This window comes from Larus michahellis, chromosome 2 (genome assembly GCF_964199755.1).
Source record: "Larus michahellis chromosome 2, bLarMic1.1, whole genome shotgun sequence".
Classification (NCBI taxonomy): Eukaryota; Metazoa; Chordata; class Aves; order Charadriiformes; family Laridae; genus Larus; species Larus michahellis.
In genome coordinates, this window is record NC_133897.1 from 99,702,517 (window position 1) to 99,714,543 (window position 12,027).

At 41.1% G+C, this 12,027-nt stretch overlaps 1 protein-coding gene across 1 annotated transcript in view; it reads right to left on the bottom strand.

Annotated features, from left to right (window-relative positions):
* Positions 1–6,052: 6,052 nt before the first annotated feature.
* TERT (telomerase reverse transcriptase) overlaps positions 6,053–12,027 on the bottom strand; it is a 33,393-nt gene continuing 27,418 nt past the window's right edge. Inside the window, exons 14-16 of the mRNA XM_074576406.1 lie at positions 11,392–11,516; positions 10,889–11,026; positions 6,053–6,414 (exon numbers count right to left, since the gene is read on the bottom strand). Coding sequence (XP_074432507.1) covers positions 6,311–6,414; positions 10,889–11,026; positions 11,392–11,516 — 367 coding nt within the window. The 3' untranslated portion in view covers positions 6,053–6,310. The remainder of the gene's footprint in view (positions 6,415–10,888; positions 11,027–11,391; positions 11,517–12,027) is intronic.

The following is a 12,027-nucleotide window of genomic DNA, read 5'->3' on the forward strand; positions in this document are numbered from 1 at the left end:
TATTTTCAAACAATTTCACAATAGTTACATTAACCTTGTCCTGTCCTGAATCCTACATACTGACCGAGTACCAGCCTCACCGTTTTAACCCTTTTCATGCATTACCAATTTCATGTCTCTCTCCAGACAGACTTTAAACTTGGAAAGCCTGCTAGTTACTACAAATGCACTCTGTCTTCACTTCTCTTCTAAAAAACCAGTCTGTTCCTAAGGATCAGCAATATAAAAATTAGAACACAGCAAGCACCTACAGTTTCATTCACTGACCCGCCTCCCCCCCCCCGCCCCGAGAGATGTAGAATGGAAGCTCTTGAAGAGTAAGGACTCCTCTTGTCCACCACACTCTGCTTTTTGTAATGCCCTACACACATTTAAATAGCAGTTATCTTGTGATTATTTCATATTCTCAAGCATTGCAAAGAGCAAAAATAAAGTATCAGCAGTTAAAAGAATGTACATTAAGTAAATCTGAGTAACTAATTTTGCACAAATCTCTCACCTTAGCAGATTCCGCAATTTACTGTAGTGGAAAATACTGTTAAAGCAAACATCCCCAATTTTTTCACCTTAATTTCTTACATTGAACATAGTAACTGAATAATACCACAATGAAAGGGCAGATGTATGGAAGCCTTCCAGTGAGTTGCAACCTTACATGACATGACAATTAAGTTAATCTTTACTTAAAAGCAGGTTTTCCTGTACTTGCCTGCAGATCCTGGCCACTCTGCAGTGATGGGAGATGAGGATTCCTTTCGCCAAGATTCTTGAAAGTCTGAAAAAAATACAGGGAAAGTATGTGAGCATAAGGTATGGCAAAGCCTTTAGGCTGAATAATTAAGAGAACAAAGGAAAGGAGAGGAAGATTAAGGAAAATGTAGGCAATTTCAGTATTTATCCTTGTGACTGGCTACGCACTAGTAGAGCTTCATAATGGGTAATGGGGATTTGGCCACACAGTGAAGAGGAATGAGACCAACTCAAACTCTACAGAAGAAAGGCAGTTACCTGAATCCTTGAAAGGGGCACAAGGGGAACTGCAAGCCTGGGAGGGAGGAAGGGATGATTTTTATCTTGCTGCTAAAAGAAAGAGCAGGGTAAAGAGAGAGAGATAACAATTTTTTCAAGATTTTTCTATTTTAGATTTAGTATGCCCCTCACACATTTGCTGCTGCAACCTCCTGTCCTGCAAATAGCCTGGACAGTAAGACTTTCCTGGAGCACTGACGGTACTAGAAACAGTGGTATCCAGTCTGTCACACGGGATCCACCAGAGGATCAAGAGCACACCGTGCCTTTGCCTGCTGCACAGAAAAGCCCGGGTAAGCTGTCTGCATGCACAGCAGTTGCCAGGCCGGAGCCTCCTGGCCCTTCCACTACGTGGGAGGAGCAGTATCACCTGCAAAGCAGTTAAATGCCTGGGCTCTGCGTGTTTTTATTTCCAAGAGCCATGGACTTGGCCAATGGTATGCATGAAGATGCCCAGCAATTCCCCGTGGGAGCCTGCCAACAGCCCCAGCTCTTCAAGTCAATAGAGGGGCAGGTACCCACCATGGAAACCCAGCTTCTGTTAGCTGAAACCTCACAAGTCACAAAGGTCCAAGCCAACTTCTTGATGTTCTGCAGCTGTGCACTGTAAAGGCTCTTGACAACGACACAGAAGATTTAAATTGCAACTCTGCCTGCTGCAAATTAAGTTTGAAACATTATGAGTAAAAAAGGCTTCCACAAAGAATGAATAATCAAAAAACCCCAATATAACTGCAATTTTGAGCATACATTTGTATAAAAGCTGCAAATACATAAATAAGAATTTTTAATTAACTCAAGTGTACACTCTATATTCATGTCTCTGACTACAAATAGCTAGATATTCATTAAAATCATATATATGCAGAGTATGTGAAGCAGGTTTAAGTATTTGGTCAGAGATCTGCTCTTAAAGAAAAACATAACCAACTAATACAGAGACAAGCTGAGAAAAGAATTAAACTACATACAGAAGACTTTCAAATCTATAGATCTATCTCAAGACACTGTCATGGCACTCACAGACTTCCTGACTTTTGAGCTGCCCCTTCCCATTCACCAGAAGGGAGACTTCATGAGTCATCGGACACGCAGTTCAGCCTGGGATGGGACTCAGGGGGAAGACAATTTTCAGCTCCAGTAGCTACAACTCACAGCAGGGAAACGCGCTAGCTGAAATTACTGTTTAGCCCAAGTAGGCATCCAGAAAATGTGCTGAGCAATTCTTGTAGGAACATCACTTTTCTGTTCTCAGTGTACTTCTGATGCCACCCTTACTAAAATTCCTGTGCCAGAACTGTAGCCTTACTCTAGCAAAATTAGTGCTACAGTGTTCCCCTTCCTCATTCATATGAAGCACAGCATCGTATAGGTACTTTTTTCTCTTAAATAGCATGACTGACTTTATTTTTGTAAGCATGGGCATGCAAACATGAAACTGAATCTGTGCCGAAGTCTTACATACCAAGCACTTTCCACTTCTGCTCACTCTCCTCCCAGTCTTTTACCTGCACGTTCCATCAGATCTTCTTTGCTGTAATACTCTGCTGTGAACTCATACTGTTCTGACAGACAAGACTTTTCTAGAACTGTCTAGGCTGTAAAGACAGCCTGGATTCTGTGGGGATAAATCTGTAAGGGACACAGACACGGGCATGGTGATGTTCACCCTTAAGCAAAATCCATAGCCCTAAGATAAGGAGCTCAAGTACCTATTAAAGGAAAAAAGCCTCAGAAGAAGCATTGCAACAGCATTATAAATAAGGAAGCATCCAAATTATCATAAAACAATAATAGAGAAAAGTTGCAGAAAGAAAAGTATATTCCTTCTGGAACCTGGGCAGTTCCCTACATTGCAAAGTTTGATACCTACCTCACATTGAGATTCACAGTCCATAATATGCTCCCAAAAGGAAGCCGTGGGGAGAAGGATGTGTTTGATGGACACAGGCAGATGCTACGATTTCCTCTAGAGGGGCTTCTGTCCAATTCTTCCCTTCCAGCACTGCAGAGAGACAATAAAAAACTATTTTCATCCCTATCACTCTTCCTCCCCCCATAAAGCCCCCAGCAAGCTGACTTGCACAGTGGTTTGCAGCACAGGTTGCACAGTGCAGTTACACTGAGTGGCTTAGCTCTCAGTCTCTCTACTTACCTTCTCCTAAATACCAAGAAAATCTTAGCCTTCCCCGCAACCCTCAAATCTTTTGCAGTTTTCCCAGCTTCCCAATGATTGTTGAAAATCCACGTTACAGATCCAGAATGTTCCTAAGCTAATTCTTTTAACGTTTTCAGATTCACGTTATTCAATCCACTCAAATGTTTCCTGTCACTTTGCTACGAATTAAGTAGAAAATATTTTACCACCATAACATATCACACTATTTCTTTTAGAACAGTTTCATGCAGAAGTAGCATTATGGAATACTGGTACCTTCCCAACAGTTAATCTATTCCTTACGCATATGCTCGTAGCATTTTTTTCCAACTGTTGTAAGCTGCAGCAACAAGTAAGTACAGGTTTCCAGTACAGACTGGCAGCTCTTCTTAAAGTTTCCAAATTCTCCATTTGCTAAAACACATATTAATTTCAGCCTTATTTTCACTTTCCTTTTTGACTGGAAGGTATTTTAAAATGAAATAGTCTTTTCTTGTGATTTCTGCATTGTATTTGCATCTGTTTACAAACAGCCTTCAAAACCAGCAGATGCTGTTTAAAACCGATGACTCAGCAAGTAGTTAAGGGGAAAGGCAAACATCAGCTCAGAGAACTACACGCATTACTCTTTATGCACTCTTATAGAATTACACCTTCAACGGAGGCCACATCGGCAGTTTATATTATCACAGTATCTACTGTGATACAGAGAAAAAAAATGGGCTAAATCCAAGCCATTGGTGAAGTTTACATTCCCTCCATTCTCCATGTTAGAGCATCCTGCGGAAGCTACATAAAGAAGCAATGATGCTGGAAACAGGACCCCTTGTTCTGAGCCTGAAGGTGGAAACAGCTCCATCCTTTTCTAGACGGGAGCATGCTGAATGACATGAATTTAACATTAAAACTTATAAAATAGAACATGTTTTGGCTCACCTGGACAAAATCGAAATTCAAAGGCTTAGAAGCAAATCTATCCACAACTACCTTGTTCTTGGATGGGAGCAGAGAGGTTTTCTTCTGGTCCTCCCAAGCACACCCTATCTGCAATGCTTTCCGAAATACTGACCAACTCGGCACAGCTCTTGCTCCAGTTATCTACCCCACTTATCCAGGACACTCTTTTAAACAGGCTGCAAGTTTGCCTTGGGGCAGCTGTTCACTGCAGAAAGGCTCCCCGCTCTTCCCAGGGGCCCATCCTCCCTGTATGGATTTGTGCTGTAGGATCCTAGCTCATGAGGTATCCTTCCAGGCTGCCCACCCCTTATTCCAGACTGTTCTTTCAAAATAGGCATGCTCGTTGGTTCTCAGGAAACAATCAGGCTCCTCTGCATGAACCTTACCTGAAGGTTCATGCGGAACTCAGTGACCAGGAGAAAGTAAGCATGGATTCATCCCTACTGCTGCCTATCAGCACAGGCTTCTTGAGCACGACACACAAAATGCACAGGGCCCGTGCAGTAAGCGGTAGACTTAAAATTTGTATTACCCACAACCACTACAGCAGGAGAGGGGAAGTGAAGCAGGAAGGAATGCGTGCACAGCTGAAGAAAGTCCGGGTAAAGGGTGAATGGCCACAGGCAGGAACAGCTCTAGCCGGTGTAGGAAGTTCTCCAAGACTCAAGTCTCACCACTGCCAAGGCCCTCGTTGGAGCATCTCCCTGCCTCTTCCTGCCACATGATCCAATGAAACAAAGCTTCCTGCACCACCAGGTTTCTCTTGCATGATGGTGCCTATGACAGTGCTCCCTCACACCCGGATCACTGGAGAACATCGTTGGGGGAGGGGGGGGTGGGTTTAAATGTTTGAGCTGCTGGCTGGGAAGCAATTAGGCTGTTCTTCACCTGCCCTCTACTCTAGTAGGAGCAATTGTTCTATGGCCTTTTTTTTAAATTTTATTTTAACAGTGCTGCTTCATAGAAAGAAAAAAAAAAAACAACCCAAACCATATGACTGCCACTGTAAATTTTGACAGTTTGAAGTGAGTTATGATGTTAATAGACAGGCTGCAATACTGCAAATAGGCTTCTAGGAGCTGTGTTACCGATCCCTGCGTGGTGGTGGTCTGTCACTCCTTTGAAAGAAAACATCTACTGAGTAACGCTGCCTACACTGTGTTTCACTCCAGCAAGATATCCTCCATCTGCTTCGAGAAAATGTCCAAGCAGCTGCTATTTAGCCTATAACACAGGCAGAAAAATCCTAATAAAAATAGGTCTACATTAAAGCAATGCAAATTCAACACACAAGCCTGGAAGAGAAAGAAAAACTACGGGCCGATTTATCAGAGCAGCCACAGGGCAAAATTCAGCTGCGCACAACACGCCAACACCAGGGCTAGCGAGTACTTCAGTAACATCATAGAGCCAAAGATAAACCTAAATAAAGATCAGGAAATGCAAATAGCAGAGTAATCTACTTGGTATATTATCTAATCAAGAAGTTTGTTTTGTAGGTATAAATACACCACCATCATTCTGTATATCACTGCACTAAAAATAGCACCAAGTATTCAAAATATTTAAAGTATACACTAAACTTTGACACTGAAATTTTGGCATATATTAGTTGTGTTCTCCAAAGCATAAAATTTCTAACCTGTACATCTTGCTAGGTAGTGCCATGAAATGCACTTGCCCTGTGCAGGTAACTGTCTTTCCGGACATAACCCGGCAGGGCAGGATGATAAAGATCACTATAAAATAAAAGCACTGGCGACAAGTATGTGTTATTGCAATTAACCAGACAATTTATTATAAAATAGTCTGCAACACAAAGAAGCAAAGAACAGTTTTTCAGAAACAACACACTGAAACAAGAAAGTAGATCTGTTTGTACAGAACATGGTCTAATGATGCCTTCATCAAGAAGATGGGAATTACTGAACGAAACCAAGTCAATTACTTCAAATAGCCTGTGAATGCACAGGCAAACACAAACAAGAATGTATAAACATAATTGTCTGCTCTTTTTAAGTCCTTGTGTGGTATCTGGGAGCAAACATGGAAAACTCTGGAGTGAAGTTGCTTTTGATCCACTCTACCAAAAGAAACTACAGAGAAAAGTCATCTAAAGACATTTATTTTCAAACCTGGAAAAATTATGAAATAAGCTTCAATCAGTTAGTCCAGGATAGCTTTGAAATCTTGACAAAGAGACGGTTCTGTCACTGTCTTCAGTAGTGCCATAGTATCCTTTGGGATCTTCTTGAATAGCTGCATCTTACCTACCAAAATATCAGAAACAATTTATTACTACTGCAAGTAACTAACAATTCTGTTTTAGGGAAAATGTTAATAAAGTAATGAAATCAATACTAGCCGAATCCCCCTAAAAGTTGGAACACATGGAATATGGGGATAAAAAAAAGTTGTAATAAAATACGCTACTATTCTTTTGCCCTTAAAACAGGCTACTAAATAAAAGGGTTAAAAATCATATGTTAAAATATTCACAAACTAAGAAAACCAAGGAGCAAATTCCTCCTACTCTGTTCTTGTAACACTTCCTTGTTTGGATTTAAGAATTTAAAAAATTTTTTTTAAAGTATAAGACCGTTTATTCAACAACTATATCCACCAAAAAAGACCCTCTGTCAAACATCATCTACTTTGAAAGACCCTATTTTAAACAATTGTAAGAACAAGGGACAGGTCCTTATCTGGTTGCTAATGTTTACCTACAGAAGGAAGGTATTCTCAAACTGTTTCTTTTCCCCTCTAGTTTCAGATACGACATCGAAGTAGCCTATGCTTGGAACTGATGTATATGAAAAGATTAAAAAAAAAAAACAAACCTGTAGAAAACGCACCTTTTGCTATATACTGGGCAGAGCAATTCTCTCCACTGTGCTTCCTTGTAAGAGAAGAGAGGCTAACTGGAAAGCCACCCTTATGGTGGAAAATTTTGGACAGTAAATGAGGCTCTTAAATCAGGAATTAAATTTTTACAAGAGGACATAAGAGTTTTGAAACATAGAAGGTCACTGAGTCTATCATCGACAGAACTATCCACAATAAAAAGGTTTTTAAAGATTAGGAAGAACATGTAAAATCCTAGCAACAGTTTAAGTCCGTTACCTAAACAGAGTTGGCAAAATTGTCAATGGTGCAGAAAGGTAGAAGTGCTCAATAAACATTTGTTCTGTATTTGGAAAGGAGACAGATGATGTATTGATATCTTATCATGATAAGGAAAGACTCTTTCTCCTTCCCCCACTGGTAATAATAGGAGGGATGTTAAACAGTAACTATGTTTTAAATACTTAACCCTGAGGAATGACGACAACTGGTACTGACAAGCCCCCAGTGTTGATATTTAACAGGTTTTGGAACAGCGGGAAGAACCTTCTACCCAATGCCTATTTTGATATTGATTCCCACGGAGAGTAATGGAAAGGCAGGTACAGGGACACAACAAAAAGAATTATAGTTTATATCAATTCCTGTCAACAACACAATCTTACAGGGGTAATAGGTTTTATATAGCCGATACAAACTCCAAAATGACAAGTGGTGTAGTGGGGTAAGGTCAACACAGGCGCTATTACCAGCATTGGCTACCTCTGTGCTACAGACTTCTGTGCCGTACAGAGATACTGAGCTAATTTTACAGGAACGCACCTGAGAACCAGTGGCTTTCCTGTGACAGCAACTCTGACATGCACGCATGCCCCCTGATTTCCAGAAGTAAGATAAAACTTAAAACACAGGGCTTAAAATTAGCTCCCATATCTCTGCATAATACTCAGCTCTGTAGTAACCTTCTCTACAGCATGATGTTCTGATTACAATAACATTACTCAGGAATAAGTCTGATGCAGGCCAAACAAAACTAATTTATAAGACTGCATAGAAAACTATCTATCGATGTCTCTCTAAATGGATTTTAGTGTGTTCCTGCAGGATTGGAAGGCCTAGTATCTTACTAAACTTGGAAGAAAATACAAATATAAGCACCATGTACAATCAGGTGACTGAAAAACAGCCTTTATCTATGACCAGCGATCTTGGAGACATGGAGATAACAATGCACGTTCACACCAAGGGTATGCACGTGACTTACCACTACAGATCACAAGATGTCTTTGTACAGCTTTGTACCAGCACACTGATGCCTCGCCTTCCCTCCTGCTCAGCAGGGCATCTGGTGCCTTCTCAGCCCCTTCTCAAAAGCATATTGAAATTATTTTTAAAACCTCAACCAACTCTTAAAGGAAGGAGAAAGGCAGGTGGGAAGCAAACATGCATGCAGTCAACGCACCTCTCAAAATTACGGTCACTAGTAAATATTCAAGTTGCATGACAAGCTGACCACAAACATATACCCTCCTGCCAAAATACCTAGTAGATGTTTTGAGAGCTTTTCATAAAAACGGCAACTACAGAAGTGCTCCACCAAGTATTCTATCAACCCTTGCAGCACAGGAGGAACGGGGCTAGTGGAAGTACAGGTAAAATTTCAGGGGCTATAAGAAATGGAGATCTTGGAGATGGCATTCGAGTTACTTAGGCCCCAGTGATCTTTTGACCAATCACAGCAAAAACTTCCATCTTAAAAGTTTCACAGTAAAAACAAGTCACAGCCTGCTAATTGTTTAGGCAGCCATTAAGCAAAAATGTCTGGGCCTTTGATCTTTCAGCAGTGTACTTGAACTCTCAGATATTTCCAAAAGAAACTGGGCCTTGTAGATGAAAAGAGAGAGATGTTCTGACATTATGGATGTGAAGAACAGATTCTGCCTCAGAGAAGGTAAGATTTATGAAAGAATAGCTGGAAATTACTCTCTTCAAGAGAACGTCACCACTAATTTTCTACTTGCCTTTGGACTTTTCCTGCTCCACCCCTACAATACTCAGTAAGTCCAACATTAATAGTTCTCCCCAGGAATTTAGGAAGCAAGGGCATTTCTGCAAGGGCAATTCTCACTGCCAGAGAAGTGGTGAGTTTTCCCTTCTTGGGTTAGAAACTGTGCATACAGAGTAAGGCCTGGACCACGTGCAAGTTTCGGGTCAATACTGTGGTTAGGCAAGGGGCTGTACAGGTCCAGCAGAAGGAACTTAACAACCATCATTATTCAAACTAGAAAAATTCCACCTCTACTTCCCAGCCCATTTTCCCTGGTATCTGTGGTGGTGTGATTTTGTGGACAGCAGAGACCACTTTTGCAGCAGATGCACAAATGCACGGAAGATGAGATTCTGCTGAACAATAAAGCCGCCTGGGGCTGTACCTCCACCCTGAACGCACTGTCAGATTCAACAGCAAAGCATGCACAGAGCAGGATGGGGGAACTTTGGCTCTGATTGTGGTCTGCAAAGATCCCAAGAGCAAAACTTTCAGCATTAGAGATGAAAACTCTGGTGTGTTCTATATGGATCTTAGGGAACTGACACAGCTCCCAGAGACGCAATTATCTTACAGGGTGTGACTACTGCATTCTCTGCTCAGTTCTTCAGTTTCTGTCCTTTCCACGTGAAGCAATCAGCCACCTCTTTCCTTCCCAGAGGCAGGGCCTGCCTCCCCTGGTACTTCTAGAAGGGCTGAACAGAACTGGCTTCGCAGCAGCAGCGAGCAGACACAGTGCTTCTGGTTTTGGCATCAGTAACTCTGAGACAAGGAACTTCTCTGGGAGAAGTCACTGAAGTTCTGCTCCCTACAGAAAGTCCATTGCAACAGGAAGTCAGGAATGCTCCTGGTGCGATACTGACCATCAGTTTGTTTCCTGTAAGTGTTCAAGTGTCATCTTTGATATGTTCACACCGCGCTACCAAAAATCAGACTGTGTGCATTCCAGCGTTGCTGCAAGCCTTTGAAATGGGAAGGAAGTGCTTACTTCCAAAAGCAGAACTGCTCTCTTTTTGGGGCACTGGGCCTCAGCACAGGTATCAAAGGAAGCTTGTGATACATTTAAAATCAAATAGGGGTTATTTGGAATCAGACTGAAGAATTTCTCAGTGTTGTATAACAAAACCACCCAAGTAATGACTCATTCAGAGTGTCAATCAGAGAGTCGGTGTTGAGAGACCGGCCTTCACTGCAGCTAAATTCAACAACAGTGCTGACTGCTTCAGAAAAGCCTACTACTGTTCACTTCCAGTATCTTAGAACAGAAAATTCTATTATTTCTGTGGCTGGCCTGGGGACAGACCACACAACTGGTCAAAGAGTGAGCTCCCCAGGAGCAGACACCTTCTTTCATCGAGTAGAAGGGTCAAAGATTTGCCAACACCACTTCCCCCTACTACAACACAGCATATGCAGTGCAGCAAGTGCTTCTGTTTCAAAGTGACCTCAGTGACACTTTTTTGGTAAGAGGAATTGCAGAAGGAATTTATTTAGTTGCCAATTATTCTACATTTTTTAAAAAGAAAACTGAGCATTCATATTTCATTTAGTTAAACCTGCTGAGAATGCTTATATGATTAACACAATCTTATTAAGATTTCTGAACAGTACAAACTTATTGACTGCCAAATATCAATAGCTGTCTCTTAAGAACAAGGGTCTAGAATGTGCAGTGCTGAAAAACATACCATTTTAATTTGTCTACTTAGCAAATTTGATTAAAATCAGAGAGTTCATTAATGCACATTTTAGAACAACACTTTATGACAAGAAAACATAAAAAAAATCCATTAGATTCCAAGTTTTATTACAATTAACCATATTTCAAACTGTAAAAATAATCAAATACTTACAGATTTTTAGGGGCTTAAGCAGGCATTTGTAAACAACCTTGTGGTTTGCCAGTTTGACAGCAAAGGCGTGGTAGCAGAGCCATTCTGCTGCCTCAGAAGGGAACAGGCCAGATGCACCTTTCTTACCTAAAGCAACCCCTAGAAACAGAACAGGAAATTAGTGTCACTGAAAATGATGAGCATTAAGAAGTATGTCTGACCCCTCCTCTCTTTCTAGAAAATCACTCCAAGATTTTTTATGAAAAATTATGTAGTCAATGAAGTCTCCTATGTCAGCAGAAGACTGAAAATTTAAACCTAAAGCATTTTACTATTTTCAGGAAATTGAGTTTAAGAAAAAAAAAATGCACCATGACTCCTATCATGCACTCCATATTTTTTATTCTTGGTCTTTATCTCAAAATGACATGATCTGACTGCACATTCAAGACATTTTATTTGTCAAAAAAACCCTCAAAAACCAAACACAAACATGCTACTTCATAGCCATTAACATACTATACCTGAGTTTTTTGCTTTCAGGATGGAATAGCAGCATGATGCAGTTTCAGAGACGATCCTTAGGAAGAAATAAGGATTGTTTCTGACTTGCTGGTTGAATGGAAGTTGGAGAACACAGGCATGGAACCTGTTCACAAAAGCAGCCTATTTAATTACAAGTCATTTGCAATTTCGAGTGAAACTATGATTACATACCTTAGGCACTATAAAAAAATCTAAAAGCACCCAACAGTCTTTAGCTAAGAGGGTAGATTTAGATTAGATGTAAGGAAGAAATTAATCACTGTGAGGCTGGTGAGACACTGGAACAGGTTGCCCAGGGAAGCTGTGGATGCCCCATCCCTGGAAGTGTTCAAGGCCAGGCTGGATGGGGCTTTGAGCAGCCTGGTCTAGTGGGAGGTGTCCCTGCCCATGGCAGGGGGGCTGGAACTAGATGATCTTTAAGGTCCCTTCCAACCCAAACCATTCTATGTCAACACTGTTAACATACAGCACCTCTCCTATATATACACATCCCTACAGTGTCAGACACATATTATGTTTATTTGTAAATTCTGCCCTGAAAGTTCTGGAAGCCCTCTGCCTTGGTAACCAGAATGCTCTTCTGAGTACAACGACTGTCATCTGTGCAGGGAAAG